Source organism: Marmota marmota, unplaced genomic scaffold (genome assembly GCF_001458135.2).
Source record: "Marmota marmota marmota unplaced genomic scaffold, marMar, whole genome shotgun sequence".
Taxonomy (NCBI): Eukaryota; Metazoa; Chordata; class Mammalia; order Rodentia; family Sciuridae; genus Marmota; species Marmota marmota.
Window position 1 is genome coordinate 13,447,738 of NW_026000048.1, and position 22,276 is coordinate 13,470,013.

The 22,276-nt window shown below is 35.3% G+C and overlaps 1 protein-coding gene across 1 annotated transcript in view; it reads right to left on the bottom strand.

The window, feature by feature from the left end:
• Positions 1-22,276, bottom strand: part of Gpr158 (G protein-coupled receptor 158) — a 480,026-nt gene that overhangs the window by 16,807 nt on the left and 440,943 nt on the right. Inside the window, exon 8 of the mRNA XM_015495224.2 lies at positions 17,965-18,203. Within this exon, the coding sequence (XP_015350710.1) occupies positions 17,965-18,203 (239 nt within the window). The remainder of the gene's footprint in view (positions 1-17,964; positions 18,204-22,276) is intronic.

A 22,276-nucleotide genomic window follows, 5' to 3' on the forward strand; every position in this document is an offset into this window, starting at 1 on the left:
GCCTAACCCACTTCCATCTTGGGATACTGCAGTCATCGCCATAGCCTTCCCCACATAGTAGGCCCAAACTTTGACAGCAGACAGGGTCTAGAAGCAGCTGCATCTCAGAGCAGGCATCCCAAAGAGAGGATGAGGCCCACCCTTTCAGCCCCATCTCTGTAAGACATTGCTTCCATCTTAGGGGCACCTTAACTATTATCTGGAGTTACCTTGGCTATTGCTGCCACCTCCTTTAGATGCAAATGCAGTAGCATACATTGAGGGACACCAGTAGGGTCTGGAAGCCTAACATCAAGGTGAGGTATAGACAGTCTGCACAGATATTACAAGAATATAGGAAGAAACTGTAATATCTCAGATCCACACTGCAAGAAAGGAGACTCATAGACAACATGAAAAAGCAAGGGAGGAAAGTGCCCCAAACAAACCAGAATACTATAACAACACATCCCATGGACAGAGAAGTTGATGAAATGTCAGAGAAGAAGTTCGGAAGGTTCATAGTTAAAATGATCTGTGAATTAAAGAATGACCTAAATGAGCAAATACAGACAAAACTTCTTCACTCCAACAAAGAGATAAGAGCAAATACAGGTAACAAAAGATTACTTCGAGAGAGACATTCTGGGAAGAAAAAAAAAAAACAGTCAGAAATCCTTGAAATGGAGGATACAATAAATCAAACAAAAAACTCAATAGAAAGCATAACCAACAGACTAGATCACTTGGAAGAAAGAATGTCAGATAATGAAGACAAAGTATACAATCTGGAAAATAAAGTTGATCACACAGTGAAGATGGTAAGAAACAATGAACAAAACATCCAAGAATTATGAAACATCATCAAAAGACCAAATCTGAGTTATTGGGATAGAGGAAGGCACAGAGTTTCAAACCAAAGGAATTCACAATCTCGTCAATAAGATAATATTAAAAAAAATTCCCAAGCATGAAGAATGAATTGGAAAACCAAATACATGAGACTTACAGGACACCAAATGTACAACAGATCTACACCAAGGCACATTATAATGAAAATGCCTAGCATACAGAATAAAGATAGAATCTTAAAAGCCGCAAGAGAGAAGAATCAGATTACATATAGGGGGAGACCAATTCGTATCTCAGCAGATTTTTCAACCCAGACCCTCAAAGCCAGGAGATCATGGAACAATATATACCAAGCCTGAAAGAAAATGGATGGCAACCAAGAATCTTATATCCAACAAAACTAAGCTTTAGATTTGATGATGAAATAAAAACCTCCATGATAAACAAAAGTTAAAAGAATTTACAACTAGAAAGCCTGCACTAAAGAACATCCTCAGCAAAATATTCCAAGAAGAGGAAATGAAAAAAAAATGATGAAAATCAGCAGAGGGAGGGATTACACTAAAGGAAAATCTAATCAGAGGAGAAACAAAGTCACATTAAATACCAAAAATGTCTGGGAATACAAATCATGTCTCAGTAATAGTATATGGTCTATTTTAGAGAAGGATCCATGTGCTGCTGAGAAGAAAGTATATTCTCTCATTTTTAGGCATGAATCTTAATGGCCTAAACTCACCAATCAAAAGACATAGACTAGCAGATTGAATAAAAAAAGAAGATCCAACAATATGCTGCCTCCAAGAGACTCATCTCATAGAAAAAGACATCCACAGACTGAAGGTGAAAGGCTTGGAAAAATCATACTACTCACATGGACTGCAGAAGCAAGCAGGGGTTTCCATCCTTATATCAGATAAAATAGACTTCAAGCTAAAGTCAATCAAAAAGGACAAAGACGTACACTATACACTTTTCAAGGGAACCATACACCAACAAGACTTAACAATTATAAAAATATATGCTCCAAACAATGGAGTGTCTATGTTCATCAAACAAACTCTTCTCAAGTTCAAGAGTCAAATAGAACACAATAGAATAATTTTGGGTGACTTTAACACACCTCTTTCATCACTAGATAGATGTTCTAAACAAAAGCTGCACAAAGAAACTATAGAACTCAATAATACACTCAATAACTTAGACTTAACTGACATATATAGAATATTTCATCCTTCAAAGAGAGAATATACTTTCTTCTTAGCACATAGATCCTTCTCTAAAATAGACCATATACTATGCCACAAAGCAACTCTTAGAAAATATAAAGAAGTAGAGATACTACCCTGCATTTTATCAGATCATAATGGAATGAAATTAGAAATAAATGATAAAATAAGAAATAAAAGCCACTCCAACACATGGAGATTAAATAATATGCTACTGAATGAACAATGGGTTGCAGTAGACATCAAGAGGAGATTCAAAAATTTTTAGAGGTGAATGAGAACACAGATACAACATATTGAAATCTCTGGGACACTATAAAAGCAGTTCTAAGAGGAAAGTTCATTGCATGGAGTTCATTCCTTAAAAGAAGAAAAGTCAACAAATAAATGACTTAACATTACATCTCAAAGCCCTAGAAAAAGAAGAACAAATCAACTCCAAAAGCAGTAGAACATAAAAAATAATTAAAATCAGAGCTGAAATCAATGAAATTGAATCAAAAGAAACAATTGAAAAAATCGACAGAACAAAAATTGGTTCTTTAAAAAAAATAAATAAAATTGACAGACCCTTAGCCATGCTAATGAAGACAAGGAGAGAGAAAGCTCAAATTACTAAAATATGTGATGAAAAAGGAAATATCACAACAGATATTACAGAAATACAGAAATACAGAAGATAATTAGAAATTATTTTGAAAACCTGTACTCCAATAAAATAGAAAATATCGAAGGCATCGATAAATTTCTAATGTCATACAATTTACCCAAATTGAATCAGGATTATATACATAAGTTAAACAGATCAATTTCAAATGACAAAATAGAAGATGCTATCAAAAGTCTACCGGATGGATACACAGCCAAGTCCTACAAGACCTTTAAAGAAGAACTAATACCAATACTCTTTAATTTATTTTATGAGGCCAGTATCCCCTGATTCCAAACCAGGCAAAGACATATCAAAAAAAGAAAACTTCAGACCAATATCTCTAATGAACATAGATACAAAAATTCTCAATAAAATTCTGACAAATTGAATACAAAAACATATCAAAAAGATCATGCACCATGATCAAGTGGGATTCATCCCAGGGATGCAAGGTTGGTTCAACATACGGAAATCAATAAATGTAATTCATCACATCAATAGACTTAAAGAGGGCTGGGGATGTGGCTCAAGCGGTAACACGCATGCGTGGCATGCGCGGGGTGCTGGGTTCGATCCTCAGCACCACATAAAATAAAGATGTTGTGTCTGCCGAAAACTGAAAAATAAATATTAAAAAAATTTTCTCTCTCTCTCTCTCTCTCTCTCTCTCGAAAAAATAGACTTAAAGATAAAAATCATATGATCATCTCAATAGATGCAGAAAAAGCATTTGACAAAACACAGCACCCCTTCATGTTCAAAACATTAGAAAAACTAGGGATAACAGGAACATATCTCAACATTATAAAGGCTATCTATGCTAAGCTCCAGGCTAATTTATCATTCTAAGTGGAGAAAAATTGAAAGCATTCCCTCTAAAAACTGGAACAAGACAGAGATGCCCTCTTTCACCACTTCAATTTAACATAGTTCTTGAAACACTGGCCAGAGCCATTGGACAGATGAAAGAAATTAAAGGGATACACACAGGAAAAGAAGAACTCAAATTGGCACTATTTGCTGATGATATGATTCTATACCTAGAAGACCCTAAAAGTTCCACCCGAAAACTTTTAGAAATAGTAAATGAATTCAGCAAAGTAGCAGGATATAAAACCAACACCCATAAATCAAAGGCATTTCTGTATATCAGTGACAAATCCTCAGAAAGGGAAATGAGGAAAACTACCCCACTTACAATTGCCTCAAAAAATAAAATACTTTGGAATCAACTTAATGAAAGAGGTAAAAGATCTATATAAAGAAAATTACAGAACCCTAAAGAAAGAAGTCAAAGAAGATCTTAGAAGATGGAAAGATCTACCTTGCTCTTGGATAGGCAGAATTAATATTATCAAAATGACCATACTAACAAAAGCATTATACAGATTTAATGCAATTCCAATCAAAATCCCAATGAAATTCCTCATAGAAATAGAAAAAGCTGTCATGAAATTCATCTGGAAAAATAATAGACCCAGAATAACTAAAGCAATCCTTAGCAGGAAGAGTAAAGCAGGTGGCATCACTATACCAGATCTTAAGCTATACTGCAGAGCAAAAGTAATAAAAACAGCATGGCATTGGCACCAAAACAGAATGGTAGACCAATGGTATAAAACAGAGGACACAGAGACTAACCCAAAAAATTACAATTATCTTATATTAGACAAAGGTGTCAAAAGATGCATTGGAGAAAGATAGCCTCTTCAACAAATGGTTCTGGGAAATTGGCAATCCATATGCAACAAAATGAAATTAAACCTCTATCTCTCACCATGCACAAAACTCAACTCAAAATGAATCAAATACTTAGGAATTAAACCAGAGACACTGTGTCTAATAGAAGAAAAAGTAGGCCCTAATCTCCATCATGTGGGATGAGGCCCCAACCTCCTTAATAAGATTCCTTTGGCACAGGAATTAAAATCAAGAATCAATATTTGGGATGGACTCAAACTAAAAAGTTTCTTCTCAGCAAGAGAAACAATCTGTGAGGTGAATACAGAGCCTACATCTTGGGAGCAAATCTTTACCCCTCACACATCAAATAGAGCTCTAATCTCTAGGGTATATAAAGAACTCAGAAAGCTAAACACCAAAAAATAAATAACCCAATTAATAAATGGGCCAAGGGCCTAAATAGACACTTCTCAGAAGATGATATACAATCAATCAATAAATATATGAAAAAATGTTTACCATCACTAGCAATTAGAGAAATGCAAATCAAAACTACTCTAAATTTCATCTCACTCCAGTCAGAATGGCAGCTATTATGCATTATGTATGTGTTGGCGAGGATGTGGGGGAAAAGGTACACGCATACACTGCTAATGGGACTGCAAATTGGTGCAGCTGATATGGAAAGTAGTATGGAGATTTCTTGGAAAATTGGGAATGGAACCACCATTTGACTCAGCTATCCCTCACCTGGGTCTATACCCAAAGGATTTAAAAACAGCATACTACAGGGACACAGCCACATCAATATTTATAGCAGCACAATTCATAATAGCTAAACTGTGCAACCAACCTAGATGCCCTTCAGTAGATAAATGGATAAAAAAATGTGGCATATATACACAATGGAATATTACTCAGCAATAAAAGAGAATAAAATCATGACATTTGCCAGTAAGTGGATGGAGTTAGAGAAGATAATGCTCAGTGAAATTAGCCAATCCCAAATAACCAAATACTAAATGTTTTCTCTGATATAAGGAGGCTGATTCATAGTGGGGTAGGGAGAGGGAGCATGGGAGGAATGGACAAACTTTAGATAGGGCAGAGGGGTTGGAGTGGAAGGGAGGGGCATAGGGTTAGAAATGATGGTAGAATGTGATGGACATCATTATCCAAATTACATGTATAAAGACACAAATTGGTGTGAATATACTTTGTATATAAGCAGAAATATGAAAATTCATACTCTATATGTGTAATAAGAATTGTAATTCATTCTGCTGTCACATATAAATAAAAAAGACTAATTATAAAAAAGTAAAAGAAACAGTGCTGGGGCCAGTCAAGGTGGTGCACACCTGTAATTGCCAGTTCAAAGCCAGCCCCAGCAAAAGTGAGGTGCTAAGCAACTCAGTGAGACCCTGTCTCTAAATAAAATACAAAACAGGGCTAGAGATGTGACTCAATGGTCCAGTGCCACTGAATTCAATCACTGGTACTGAGCCTCCCAAAAAGAAACAGTACTGGGGAATGATATTGGCTACATTATATTATTATATTGTGTGCATGTACAAATACCTAATAACAAATACCATCAATTTGTACAACTATAATGCACCAATAAAAAATGTGGAAAAAAACCAATGGCACAAAACATATGCTGCAGTTAAAGGATTTACAAGTAGCTGCATTATAAAAACAGTATCTTCTACTAGTTATTGCAGTGTTTATATGTTACACCAAAGATTCAAAAAAGGAAAGTTGTTATCAGGTTAATCAGTGTGCCACAATGGAGGATTATATTTAAAACTATAAGACAAAATAATATTTCTCATAATAGCTAAGCTGAACATTAAAATCATTTCATTAACAATATCAACAATATTCTCTCACTGAAAAACAATTTATTATTCAAAGTACCAATTAAACTAAATATGATATATAAAATTGCTTAGAAAAAAATCAGTTTCATATAATTAACTTCAGACTAACACTGCAATTAGTAAAGAAAATATGTAGATGTTATCAAATTTTGCAGTGTTTTTATGTGGGAGTTGAAATATGTGTTATACTTCTGCTTTGTTAAACGATTTTGATGGGAGGCATGAGTATAGTTAAAAAGGGAATTACATTTATATTTAAATATTCAAATAAAGCTTTTAGAAAACCAAGGTATTTTATTTTTAATCTATAAGAGATAACAGTTCAAAAGTTAACTACCATAGCCTTTTAAAAATTAATATACCATAATGAAAGTAATTTCAAGTTATTTTTTCCAAAGGCCTGGGGCAAGCAAAGAAAATGACCCAGCTCTGTGATCTTAAACCACCCACAAGGGCCAAGATGAGAACAACTACAAAGTACAAAAGATGCTCAAACTGTGGAGACCTTGTTAAGCCATGTTGCACAGGCATTTTGTATTAATAACAGTTTATCCTCTTTATCCCCTTAAAATTATTTTAAGATAGCATAAAAAATACATAATTGACAAAACATTCACATTTTATTTCCCTCTTCTTTTTTTCCCTCTAAATCCTATCAACTTAGAAAATTCATGAACAGAGTAAAATATTATTTATGATTCCACCCAAGATAGCCTATTTTCTTTTAATAGAGTGGACAGCTCAAAGGTTATCATTAAGTATTAAACTGAATATCTTCAATACTTCTTGAGAAGATCTTGAATTCCAGACTTTTAGGACTAAATATGTACATGGAAGCTTATATTCTGGCTGCCTATTTGCCTCTTCTTTGCTTAAAATAAGGACAATAATGAGGTTACATGAATTAAAAAATGTAAATGATATTTGATAGAATTTTAAAGTTAAAAGTGACTTCATTTGAGCATGTCGTGAGGAGGACATTTTTGCAAATGTATATGGTGGGGAAAGGGGTGGTTAGTGAGCTGCAGTTACTCTGCTGGCCGTTTATTCAGCTTTGGCATAGAGAAATACATGGAAAAGGTGAACTTGCAATATATTTCACCACTAGGACAATGGTGGTCAAATATCTATTCATTTTTCAGCTTTTTGGAAGCAGGGAAACACAAGGGATGGTCAGAGTTGGGCTTCAAGACTTGCCTGTCGAGAAGCTCATCTCCCTCCACTTGGACTTGCTCAATGAGTTGCAGAACAGGGCCTAGAACCCTTGTCTCCTGGTTCTTGGCTAATGTTCCCTAAATTTTATGTCCTTGGGCTGAGGGCTTTTCTTTTCTTTTCCCTTCCCTCCCTCCCTCCCTTCCTTCCTTCCTTCCTTCCTTCCTTCCCACTCTTTCCCTCCCTCCATCCCTTCCTTCTTTCCTTCTTCCTTCTATTACTAACAGAGGCACAGATGAAACCTTGGGAGAATTTTTCCAAGCAGCAATTGTTTGTAATTTAAACTAATATGTTAATTAGAAGTGAATAGTCTGTGGTAGTAAGAGTTCTACTTGAAAGTGCTTTTTTGTATTACTGTATCAGAAGAGGTGGCCTTAAAGCAAGCTGAAGAATCAGAGAAAAGATATAAGAAAGGTCAATCACTTAGAGATTTAGATGGAATACCTATTGCAGTAAAAGACAACTTTAGCACATCTGGCATTGAGACTGCTGGGAGCCATTAGCCAAGTAGGTATGACAATTTCCTTGCCAGCGTACCCCATGTTGCAGTGACATTGAATGTAGGTGACCTTGCTCAAGGACCAGGGCGGATTAGAGTGTTCCCGGTTTAAGATAATCGGGATTAGGGCGTTCCCAGTTTAGGTTCCAGGTTTAAGGTTTAAGATTATTCCTGCTGGGAATAGGGCGTATCCTGCTGCCTGAGTTCCCCTTGAGTTCTCACGGATTCAGACAGTATTTTTTGGGAGATAGAAGCCCAGTGGATGGGGATTTGGGCAGAGAACGTGCATTTCCCCAGAACGTGTTTGTAGACGGCTGGTGTGAGTTCGGAAATAAAGAGTTGCTGTTTGAATCTACAAGCTGTGTGGTGGCTCGTGATTGTGTGCCCAGCCAGACTGTGGCAGAGACAACATGTGCATCAAATATGTTAAAAAAAAAAAAAAAAAAAGAAAGTGCTTTTTTGTCCCCTCAATTGATTTGATTGCATAGTTAACATCTGTTAGATGTACCAGGAACTGTGCTAAATGTATTCTGTACATTATTTATATTTGTGAAGGTTTTATTATAGAACTTTTAACTGCTTTTAAAAGGAGGGAGATAGAATTCTGAATGCTAAAATTTCAAACTTGGATCAGAGAAATTTATGGGAATACTGAGACTGTAAATCAGATGGTGACCTGGCTATTCTATTCTCTTACCCACTCATTGCTAGATAACTCTCTGAGGCAAGACTGCTGTGAATAGGCACACAATTTTAGGTTCACTTTTCTTTGTTGCTTCTCTTCACGTCTTTCTATAACTTGGACCAAGTTTTTTTTCCCACAGACCCTACTGCATGTTAAGTAGTAAGTATAGAGAAAATAGGCCTTTCTCTTTCTTTCTGATATATACATTTAGAATTTTAAAAGATTGATATGGGGTGACAGAACGTTCACAAAATCCAGAGACTTCAGTCTTAAAGAAGTGGCGAGCTCACAAAGACAAATTAAGATAAGAGATCCTCAGGGGATAAGGTCAAGGTCTTTCATTTCCCCATCCCTGCTATGTACACAAACATTTTTATTTGGGTAGGGAGCAAAATTTGGAATTACTTACTATGATTTACAAGTGTATTTTTAATTTCTGATCTTTTATGAAAGCCTAACAGCATTGACAATTTATTTGCCTTTGCCTGGATTATATCACTAGAAATTCACAAATAGCTTTTCAACAATTAATTTGAGTATTTTTTGAATGACTGTAGTGAGGGTTGTTATTTATTTATTTATTTACATTCTAACTCTATAGGAAAATGTTTCATTTCTTTGAGATGGGGTTATTTGAATGATGCTAAAGGGCAAACAGAAAGAATAAATTAGTTTATTTTATACCTTAATTTTTTACCTCCAGCATCATCTTTTTCTCTTTTGGAAGTTAAAGAAAGTTTACCTTCCTTAGAAGTTAGCATAATTTTGCAGCTAAAATCGTTGAGACTATTTAGTGATTTAGGTTTGGATTAGGACATTGCTTGACTACTGAATAATTTTAATGAGGTCATTAAAAAAAATCTGCTGTTTTTTTGGCCAATGGTTTCTTTCTTATTAAAGTTATCCCAAGGTTTGACTACTACTGGGAATGGTTTTGGTGAGCTGAAAAAGGGAAGACCTTCAAATCTTCTATTCCTACATATTAAACCTCTTCTCAGAGGAAATGATAATGCCAGATTCTTCTCTTTAGTATTAGTGCAGAAATCAGAATGGGTAGGGATATAACACCACGTTGGAACTTACAGCAACTTGAATTAACACTTTGTTATTTCAACTGATATTTCTTTCAACACAAGGAAAAGGACCACTCAAATCTTTCTGACAACCATGTTAATGTATGAGTTATCTCTGTTCAAGCAACAAAAGATTTTCTTCTTCTTCTTTTTTTCACCTTTAAAATCCTAGGTTTTCACAGGGATTTGTGCTATAGTATCGATCTAAAAGGTCCCCCAGAGGTCCTGAGTTCAAGGCTTGGTGGCCAGCCTGTGGCACTATTAGTAGGTGGTAGAATCTTTAAGGGGCAGGGCCTAGTGGGAGGATTTAGTCACTGTGCTCATGCCCTAGAAGGGGACTGTGGCACTGGAGTTATATCCCAAGATAATCTCAACAATTATGTCAATATTTCATTAACTTCCAAAATTAAAGTAATTATAAATTATTCTTTCTTTCTGTACTTTAGCATTATATAACTGACTACTCCTTAAAGAAGTAGAATATTTTTCAGAAGAGGTAATATATAAGTAAAAAAATAACCCCCACATTGATTGTTTTGAAAGCAAATAAGCAAGCCCTTGATAGTTTCTAATTATGTAGCCCAAGCCAAAGCAAACTCTTAGAGAGGTCAGGCTTTCACCCTTTGAATGAACATTTTTAAAGTATTTAAAAAATAGTAAAAGTAATGCAGCATAGATGAAGGCATAGGGTACATTAGCATACAATACAATAAAATGTATGTAATGAACCTTAATCAAGAGCATTAAGACAAATGAAGTCTAATATATTTTCCTCGATACTCATTAAATGGTACTTCTTTCACATCTCATCTGTCATAATGTCACCTAATCTTCTAGATAATTAAGTGTTTAAATCCTTAGAAACAATAGCTATTTCAGAATTTCCCTCACAACACAGTAAAAGAGTTACTATATTTGTCTCAGTTCCTTCTAAACATTGGCATATGGCTAATTAAATTACTGAATACCATGTCTGTTACATGTATTTAAAATATTATGCCAGGAGGGAGGAGTACAAAGAAGAACATGTCAATGAAAATGAAATAAAGATCATATTTTCTGTAGTGAAAAATATTCTATGTAAAATTCACAGTAACTAGTATTTTTGAACAGTGGGATAATCCATGTCAGAATTCATTAAGAGCACAAATATTTTAAAATTCTCAAATGGAATGTATATCCAAGCCTCTCACTCCTGTTCAATTATTGCTTAGATTTTTCTCTACGTCTTTCTTTCCAATTTGGTGAAGACAATTTGTAACAAGGGTTGTCACACTCTAAGGAATTTCTAAGACTGTAAGACAGCTTAGGCATTGATGGAGTTAATTTATAACAGTTCCTTTGTCAAGGAATAATTATTACAACATAAAAATGCTGTTGAGAAGGCTAGGCCATATTAGTGAGATGTAAAACTAGAATAACAGAAGATAGCAGATGATAAAGAGAGGCCTACACAGAGTATGCTGACTATATTCTTGAGCTAGGTTAGAAAATCAGTAAAAACAGCTTAGTCTCAATTATGTTCCATTTCATCACATTTTATTATCATTACCTAACTTCCAGAAGAAACTAAAAACTTAGGCAAGTTCAGTGGCTGTGTAAATTTGCACTCAAGTCTGACAGATTTAGCCACGAAGTAGAAGTTATAAGTATTCTTGACATTATCATCTATTAGTCACTTTTTTTGCAGTTGATTTCTTTATTATAGGTAAAGTAAAAATGTGCTCACTTATTCTAATTTTTCTTGGTTACTGGAACTATTTCAGATCTTCAATATGTTCTAAATGTGGAATAGAAATTGAGTGCCATCCAACTACATATACCAAAGTTTAAAGTTCATTATATTACCACCTCTGCTATTCATGTATCCAAGTCTGAAAGCACTGTATTGGAGGATACTGCCCAGGATATCTAAATGTCAGTGTGAAAACATGTCTCTAGGAGGGAAATCATAAAGGTTAGTTCAGGCTCGAGAAGTCAATGCTACTCGCTTGTCTGTAGTAGTAGTTAGGAAACTCACAGGGAATAATGTTATGACTTCTTAATATGACAAATTTTAATGCTATTGTGAAAAATTCTGAACATGAACAATTGACTGTCAATTTATTGCTATATTTAGAAAAATATCTGGCAATCCTACTAGCTACATTTTTCAAAATAAGTATAACTTGGGACTTTTTTTCATTAATTTAGGAAAACATTTCCAAGTTTCAGCTCCTTCATCTATGGCACAGCTCTTTCAACAGAAACACATAAATTGTATTCTACTTCAATATTTGCAATTATACTTTATAATACTTTTCATATTATAACTTTCATTTACCATGCCAAGTTTGTATCAATCTATTATGTGGATTGTTATGGAAATCAAGGTAGAGTTTCAAAAAAATAGTTGGGGATTGCCAATTTATACAAATTGCTCAAAAATATCTCCCAAAATTTATCATTAAAATAAAATGGAGGACAATTGTCTTAACTTCTAAGTTTTTAGATTTAATGAATTTCTTTATCTTTGTCTAATTCTCACAACATAAAATATCTAAAGAGAAAGGAAGCTGAGCTCATTTTTTGTTCTTCTAGCAAATATTTATCAAGAGCCTACAACTGACAGATAATGTGTTAGGGGTCAGGGATACAGAGTGAAGCATTTAACAATGAAATGCTCACATATCTAGGTTGGGAGAGGAAATAGGGATGAGCTAATGGAGGAATACTTTGTTTTGCCTTTAGTACTCCACAGAAAATATATTTAAATGTACTTAAAATCAAAGTCCTGAATCAAATAATAAGTACTACATTATTATTTGAGATACAAATAATTCTCAAAGAAGTATGCAGTTTAACTCTTAATAGAAATTCTAATTTGATCCAGAAATACTTTGGAACATACAAATTTTAAAATTCTCTTTCTACCATATAAATATTTTTTTAAAAATAAAACTGAGTACTTTAAAATGCTTCTCACATTGTCCAAGATCCATCTGTCTTCCACAGTTGCAGCATTTATATCCTTATTTGCTTTCCATTAAAGCTTATCTCACAAGTTTTTATACAGGACAATGATTTTTGAAAATTATAAATAGACATAAATAACAATAGGATTCTGAAAGTAATTTTTCCCTTCTATGTTTCTAATCACTTCCTCAAAGAGAAATTGAAGCTCATAGAGACTCAGAAAATTTTCCAAGTTGTTTCCTCTACCTCCCTATTTCTTTCTAAAATACTGTGGTAGGAAAATCATGCATATGAGCAGTTCTGGAATATCTGTATGCAATAAAGCAAAAACAGAAAGGACCAGTCTTTATTTTTATGATCTACATTTTTTTTTGTAGTGGGGATTGAACCTAGGACCACTTAAGCACTGATCTACATCTCGAGCCCTTTTAATATTTTTCTTAGAGGCAGGGTCTTACTGAGTTGCCTAGGGCCTTACTAAGTTGTTGGATCTGGCTATGAACTTGTGATCCTCCTGCTTCAGCCTCCTGAGCCACTGGGATTACAGGCATGCACCACTGTGTCAGGCTTATGATCTACATTTCTAACTAGAGCTCTACTTCAGTGGAAAAAGGAGCATTTTGCTCTTCCAGTCATTTATTTTGTACTAATAAATCACATCATTTTATACAGGTAAAGCTAACCCAGATGCAAGCTTGCTAATATATTTTCCTTCCCTCTCTCCTTCCTCCCTTCTCCCTTTTCCCTTCTCCCTTCCCTTCCCTCTTTAATTAACTCCTGAAACTAATGTGAGTCTACACAACTTCTTGGTGATGATTTCCCACAGCCTTGAGGTAAAACCCATCTCCTGCCTCTTCACAGCCCCTACTTTACATAAAAACATTTCTGCACAAAATTGGAGAAAAAAATTTATCTTTCAGTACAGATTTTCAAGCTGACTGAAAATATATAAATTTATTCTTATATGACAATCTCTGAATATTAAAAAAAATCTAATGGTAAACAGCTACTTTAAGAAATTGGTATGTAGAACTAAAAAAGAGGCTTTTGCTACACATTGGAAAACATCAAATTAAGAGAGATTAGATGTAGAATATCATTATGTTACATGCTGAAAGAGAAATACATGAAAATTAATATAGGACAGTATAAAAAAATTATAGCAGCCAGGTATGGTGGCACACACCTGTAATCCCAGTGACTCAGGAGACCGAGGCAGGAGGATTGCAACTTCAAAGCCAGCCTCAGCAACTTAGTGAGCCTCTATGTAACTTAGCAAGACCCTGTCTCAAAATAAAAAATAAAAAGGACTGGGGATGTGGTTCAATGGTTAAGTGCACTGGGTTCAATCCTCAGTACCAAAAAAAAAAAAAAAAATTACAGCAACCTCCTGGCTCATATTTTCAACAGTTCCAAATCGACAGGACAAAGACATGATGGGGAGATAATGAAAACATCACTACCCCACAATTTAACTTCCTCTTGCTTCTAGGTCCCTGTACCCTTATCACTAAAGTCTTGATTTTCTGAGATCCTAGTGTTATCACCTAACACCTTTGGGAGTACTGCTTGAATTCCTGTCTCTCAAGTCTTGCTACTTCTGCCTAATTCCTAAAGTCATGACCTAGACTCTGGCTCCATCATTCATCTCTTTTAGTTTCTCTAACCTTCTTACCTGAATGGAGGCCTGGTTCTGGCTAAGGAGCTGAATTCACTGCAGCCCTCTCAAGCCGTGCATCTTCATTCTGTCCTGAGTGACCTCCCTCAGGAATGGGAAGTAGGATCAGTCCCCCTTGCTCTCTAGGTATTCTTTCCCAGAATTAATGTATAAAAAATATCCATTGCTTTTCATAGTTCCCTCCTCACTAGTGGAAAAAATTGCTACTTATTTAAGTTTTTTTTCTCTGAAGGAGGGCAGAATTTAGTGGACGTATACTTATGCACTGCTTAATGTTGGGGATGCATTCTGAGAAATGTGCTAGGCAATTCTGTCATTGTGTGAACATCATGAAGTGTACTTACATCAAGAGACTCAATAAAAATGAGATGCATAGAACTGTTTCTCAAGCAACACAGCATAATGTTTTGCAATAAACTTTAAGTTTAAGGAGCATACTCTAAAATAATAATGAAAAGTATTTTAAGTAAATACATAATACAGTAGCAGTCATTTATGATCATTATCAAATTTTAGCTTCTGTACATAGTGGTATATGGCAAATGACTGGCAGTAGATGATGTCTGTTCATACAAGCATCCCTATAAACACATGAGTCATGTGCTGAACCATGATGTATGATGGCTACTACATCAGTAGGTAATAAAATTTCAGCTCCATTATAATCTTATGGGATCACCATTGAATATACAGACTGCCATTAACCCAAACATTATTATGTGGCATGTGACTGTACAATGAATATGTTCTGTGATACTGAATAGCTATTGTATGAGTGGTAGGTAAGCAAATGAGTTAGGAACATTGTGGTCAGAATGGAATTCTTCAGTGATTGTGGAAGTAGGAGAGCTTAAGATGGCAAAAAGGTTATATAAAGTAGGAGAGATCACTGGAAATCAAGGGATTAAAGTATTGGTTGAGAGTGGTACAGGTTTAGATGTCTACTAAGATCATGTGTGGGAGAAAAGATATGAGTAAGTATGGATATAGGAAAATTTCCAGATACATAGGCAAGAATTTTAAGATCTGATGGCTCTTATTTATTTCTTTTTCAAGCAGAGGTCATCTGCAAAGAGAAAAAGAAACATGGACAGTTTGGAGGAAAGACATGAGACTTGAAATAATAATTATAAAAATGTTCCAGTGGTCCTTCATCAGGGGGAACTGTAAGAATGTTATGAAACAGCCAGAATTGAACTGAGATTAGTGATCATTATATTCCATGAAGTTCATCTGATTATTTCCTTGGAATAAGTGTTTCTATGTGTTAGAGAACTGTGAGATTCACCTGGAGTGCTTATTTAGCACAGATTTCTGGGCTCTAGGTCCCAGAGCATCTGACTGAGAAAGTCTGGAATGTGGCCCCAAACTACATTTCTAGTAAGTTCCCAGGTGATGCTACTCATGGGGCCATGCTTTCAGGATCAGTGTTTTAAAGCTTTCTCCCTGTAATAATTCCAACCCACACTCTGGATTTGGTACATTTGTCTTTTTAAAAAAACACATTCTGAAAGCAATCAAGATTGAATTTACTGATACCTCATATCACTTTCCTGGTTTTCTAAATTCCTTTTAAATATTTTTAATAAATAGCCATCTAGCATCATTACAGTGTATTTCAACTCTTTTCTACTTAGACATTTCCTTCATGTTTCATACAATTCCCACCCACCTCCATCTGCCACAATTCCTATCAAATGGAATGTTCTTTACACCTCTTTATAATAGCCTAAATATTACCCATGGCTCAAGGAGCTTCTTTATAAAGATTCCTTGATTTTGGTCCAAACTCTTGCCTTCCTTAATTGAACTATTAATGCATCAAGAGTTTTTGACACCTAATTTTGCTTCTTAATAATTTGTAACAAACCTTATTTATTTACATTAACCAATGGTAAGTGACTTGATGAAAGAAAACATTGTATATTAACATTTAAACATTGTATATTTCCACAAAAGTGTTCAACACAGCACTAGAAGAACTATAGGTACTCAGTGAATCTTGTTAATGGTATATAATTCTTAATTTTCAATAAAGTTTATATAAGAGGAATTACAGAATGTTGTCAATTTTATATTCCTACATATGTCTACATATAGAAATATATACACTCTTCAGAGAGCAATATAAACTTTAAAAAGTTCTTGACATCTTAAAGCCAATGTGTAAAAAATGCTAGGTAGATAGTTTATACCATCTGCTTGTTTGTGTTACACGTGTATTTTGAGTTTTCTTTTTAATAAAATAGCAGAAACTAGTGGACTTTTCTTTATAGCAATATAAGGAAATGACTTTTCTTACTTTGGTTAACTTGCACCAAAAAGTATAAAATAAGGAGTCAGAGGCTTCTACCAAGTAGAAATTTTATATTAATTGATTTATTTTCATGTTAAGACTAAAATCAAATCAGAATTGCTTCCTACCTTACTTTCTGCTTTATTTTCTGAAAGCCATATTGTTCAAGATACATTAATAAAGTAAATATATTGAAATTATAACCCTTCCCTTTATATGCCCACATTACTTCATTATTAGAGATTCAGGTTCATAGAATTCTAAAATATTTTGCCCAGAAAAATATTCTACATTTGAATTGTAATCTAATAAATATATATTTTATTAGATATGTTTGTTTATAATGTTAGTATTTTTTAAATGTTGATGGACCTTTATTTATTTTTATGTGGTGCTAAGAATCGAGCTTAGTGCCTCACACATGCTAGGCAAGCACTCTGCCACTGAACCACAACCCCAGCCCCTGTTATTTTTTGTGTATTACCCTCAAAAGTAAATACTGTTCTACGTTTATTGAGGGAACAATAACAAAATAATAAAGAATTTTCTTTTATTATTTGTTTTTTGTATCTCTGTATTGTTTATCTCTGTATTGTATCTCTATTATTTTTTAAAAATTGGAGTGCCAGAAAAGTAACCTGTATTTTTAACCTAAGTTTTGATGTGGTTCTTCTAAGTTCTCCAGTTTCTCTGCCACATACCACTGCCAACCCCACCCAATAGCATGGCTTGATCTTTGTGTAATACTGAATCTCTAGAGAACAACTGATAAATTTTCTTTAGAGATAAACATAGGAAAGAATAATAAATCTGAAGTTTTGGAGAGGCAATCTCTTCACAAAAAGTACTCTATATACCAAATCTGATATATCACAGGACTAAAAGTATAGAAAAATATTGACATGCTTCTTATTTTTCCTTCCAACTAAACACATAAGTCAAGATAATAGCAATTACTAATCAAAATGGAGGCCAATTGATAAGATGGAAAACAGAAAATTTCTTTGCACACAAAAGTTGCCTTTATTCACAGCATTTCTCAATTCTGATTTACCTGATTACTTTTTTTCAACAAAGCTATATACCTTTGAAAAAGAATGGAAACTTCTGGAAAAAGTTTGTATTCCATAAGTCATCAGGCTCATTTTCATAATTTTGTTCAACCAAGACCATATTGGGTAAAATTTCTTTATGTTTCATGAAAATATTTGGCAAAGCTATAAAGAAGTCAATTTTAATCCTACTAAACAAAGAAGACAATCACATGGAACCAGTTATCACATACCAACTGCTGTCATGTAATCCCAGCGGTCAATGAGGCACATATTGAAGATGAGGTGATCAGATGTTTGCCCCTGGCCAATAAGTGAAATCTGCCTCTCCAAATTCTGGCATACTGATGAAGTCCAGCCAATGAGAAACCAGAATACTACCAAGAGTATTACTGCCAGCATCTTCATGACCCGGCCACCAGTCATGTATGGAATTCGTTGTGCAGTTCGTGAAAGAAACACCTTCAAAACCCTAGAAACACAGAAGATCAAATGTGAAAGTAAACCTAACAGAAAGTAAAACTCTAAAATAAAATACCTTATTTTTATATCTAAAATTTAAAACCACCAAAACTCAAGTATACAAAGTTTAAACATGAGAAAAATCAGAAACACTTCGTTCATATTTTTATTTCATTTTAGTTTACCTTCCAATAGTTGAACAAATATATTCATTAGAAGCCATTGGTCAACAAATTCATATCTGATGGAATTCTTTTGAATTGTCTTATTATTTCAAGAAAAATTCTGAAGACTTAGAATAATCTGTAGAAAAACATTACCAAAATAACAGGGTTTCTGAAGGATCAAAAAATAGTTCTGAAAGTAAGTAGTTAGCTTTTAAAATATTATATTAAGTCACATTCTTCCTTGAACCAATTATTTGTTTTCATAAAAGAATATCATCATTTTTGATTACAAGATGGTGGATTAGAGGAGAACTCGTTACATGACCCCCAGTTGGTGGACAGATGCTCCCCTTCATAGGAGCCCTCATCCATGAATTTAAACTTCATGGAGCTTGTGACAGGATTATAAACAGGGGCTGATCACAAAAACAGTCCAGAATGCGAGAAGCCCCGAGTTGCTCCGTGAGTGGAAACCGGCCAGCGGAACTGAACGCTGCCAGCGGAATTAATGGAATTGAACGCTGCAGAGTGATGGCAGCTTAGAGACAGAGTTTTGGATCCTTTGGAGATAGAATGTGCCAGACCGCGAGTCGCATCTCCATGGGACATTGGACCAAGGACTGAAGTTTGGACTTAGTGGAGAAACAACCTAGTTCCTCCCCGTCACCGGACACCCCGGCATGGAAATGGGCAGTCGCCATCTTGGAAAATCTACCTCTTCAGCTTTGGGTGGATCTCACGGACAGCAAGATTAGTGATAGATCAACGGTGATGACTTGGTGAGTGCCCAACAAAGAGCGTTCAGCTGATCACGAGCACGGGGTGACCAGGGCACCACACACCCAGACTGAACCCAGGGCTGTGGAGAGGAGCCCCAGTGACTGGGGCCTGGCTAGCAGAAGTGAGGGGGGATAGAGACCTGGAGCAACCCAAAGAGATCGGGATTGGAGAGGTGCCTGGCAGGGGAGGGAGAGCTGCCCCACACGGATTGCTTCCTACATCCTGAGGGCAGAGACTCAACCTGGATGCACAATGACATCTACTGGTAAAGAAGAAAACAAAACTCTAAGAGTGCATTTTTTTTCTTTCTTTCACTTTCTTCTTCTTTTTACTTCTCTTCTCCCTTCTCTTCCCCTCCCAACCTCCCAAGCATTACTATTTCAACTACATGTAATTTACTAAATGCAAAAAGGTGAATGTTTATATACTTCTTATAGTCCTCCCAAGTACTTAGATACCCCCAAATACTCCTGTCTATTCTCCTGTTAATAACCCCCTTCATTAGCGCTGTACTCCAAAGTAGCAAAGATATATTAACCCCCATATCCTCACATTATTCCTCCTAAACATAAAGTCCTATGTCCGACCCTCAGTTCTCTATACGCCACCAGAACCTGTATGCCTTTTATGAAGCTAATGAATTTACTTTAAATTACAATTGAACCCAACATCTCTAAACATTATCTCCCATCACAAAGGAGAGACCTCGGAGCTATACAAAAACAACACAAATTTATAGGAATAAATAATAACACAGCAGTCACACAGAGATGGAAAGAAACATGAGCATCATGAAAAAAAACAAGGGGAAAAAAGGAACACAAACAATACAGGACAACTCAACAATAGAGGAGTTGTTAGCTGCAGCAGAAAAAATGTCAAATAAAGATTTCAAGATATACATGTTTCAGTTGATCTGGAGTCTCAAGGAAGACTTAGACAGCAAATGCAGACAATGAAAAATCACTTTGACAATGAATTTCATAAACAAATCCAAGAAGCAAAAGATCAACTCTACAGAGAGATAGAGGTTATACAAAAATACCAACAGAAAGCCTGGAAATGAAGGAAATTATAAACCAAATTAAAAACTCAAATGAGAGTATCACCAATAGAGTAGAACAATTAGAAGTCAGATCAACAGACAACTAAGACAAAATATATCATCTCAAAAAGAGCCTAAACAACTCAGAAAAGCTGATAAGAAACCACGAGCAGACCATCCAAAAAATCTGGGATACCATATAAAGACCAAATTTAAGAGTCATTGGGAGTGGGGAGGGCAGAGTAGTGAGGGGAGGACCAAAGTCTCCCAAGATCTCACCGTTTCGGCGGTATTAGCGGCGGAGGAAGCTGCAGGAGAGGAACCTTTGACATTAAGGGAATGGTCACTGAATTTTCAGAAGAGGAATGGACATGCCTGGACTCTTCTAAGCAGACTTTATATGGTGACGTGATGTTAAAGATCTGTAGAAACCTACTCTTTATTGGTATGATTTCTAATCAAAACCAAGAATTTTCAGAAGAACAAGAAATAAAATATTTTTTGCAACACTTGATAAAGAGCAGGTATACAAGTTTTTAAGGTAAAAGGTTTAAAGGAACATTTTATCAAGCTAGTATTCTCCAAACTAAAATTGTCTGTACACCAAGCCCGGATCAGCTGAATTCAAGCTCCCATTCGCCTGCGTCTCGCAGACAAACCGCTGTGACTCAGCGCTAAACAATCCCGCTGAAACAATTGGTCGGCCCTTCTGAACATGCGGAGGTTAATACCAACCGAGCCTTCATAGGCAGTGGCCACAGGATTGAGACGGGGCTTGGGAGAGCCAGTCAGGACCCACCCGTTGCATTGGTCACCCGGCAAAGGGAACAAACTGTCGCCATTTGCATGGGATACCACCATGGCAGAGAACTGACGTCACCAGAATGTGGCGGAGCAGATAACTTCATTGAAACCGGCGGAGACAGGAGTAAACAGTAACTCAGCAGACAAACAGAACAAGAAGTAACATGAGCAGCATGAAAAAGCAAGGAAGAAAAGGAGTACAAACAATGCAGGACAGCCTAAATACTCAGGAGGACCTAGAGGCATCAGAAAAATGGTCAAATGAAGAACTCAAGGAATATCTTAGACAGATGGAATGGAATCTTAAAGAGGATATGAGACAACAAATTCAAACAATGAAAGAACACATTGAAAATGAATTACATAAACAGATAAAAGAAGCAAATAAGCATCTTTATCAGGAGATAGAGATTATTAAAAAAAATCAAACAATAATTCTAGAAATGAAGGAAAATATAAACCAAATTAAAAACTCAAAAGAGAGTATCACTAACAGAGTGGAGCAAGTAGAAGCCAGAACGTCAGATAATGAAGACAAAATATAGCACCTTGAAAAGAGTCTAGCCAACTCAGAAAGGCTGGTAAAAAATCACGAGAAAAACATCCAAGAGATATGGGATAACATAAAAAAACCAAACTTAAGAGTCATTGGGATAGAGGAAGGTATAGAGGTTCAAACCAAGGGAATGAGCAACGTGCTGAATGAAATAATTATAGAAAACTTTTCAGAAATAAAAAAGGAAACGGATGTACAAATTGTAGATGCATACAGGACACCGAGCATGAAAAATCACAGCAGACCAACGCCAAGACGCATTGTTATGAAGATATCCAATATACAGAACAAACAGAAAATATTAAAAGCTACAAGAGAAAGGAGGCAGATTACATTCGGGGTAAACCAATAAGGTTAACAATGGATTTTTCATCACAGATGCTGAAATCGAGAAGATCCTGGAACAACGTATTTCAAACACTGAAAGACAATGGATGCCAACCAAGAATTTTGTATCCAGCAAAATTAAGCTTCAGGAACGACAATGAAATAAAAATCTTTCATGATAAACAAAAGTTAAAAGAATTTGCAGCCAGAAAACCAGCATTGCAAAGCATCTTGAGCAAAACACTACACGAGGAAGAAATGAAAAACAATAACCAAAACCAACAGTGGGAAGTACCTCAGTAAAGCCAGAGGGTGGGGGGAAAGCTAATCATGGAGAAATAAACCAAATTTAAAAAAAAGATAAATAATCAAACATGGCTGGAAGTACAAACCATATATCAATA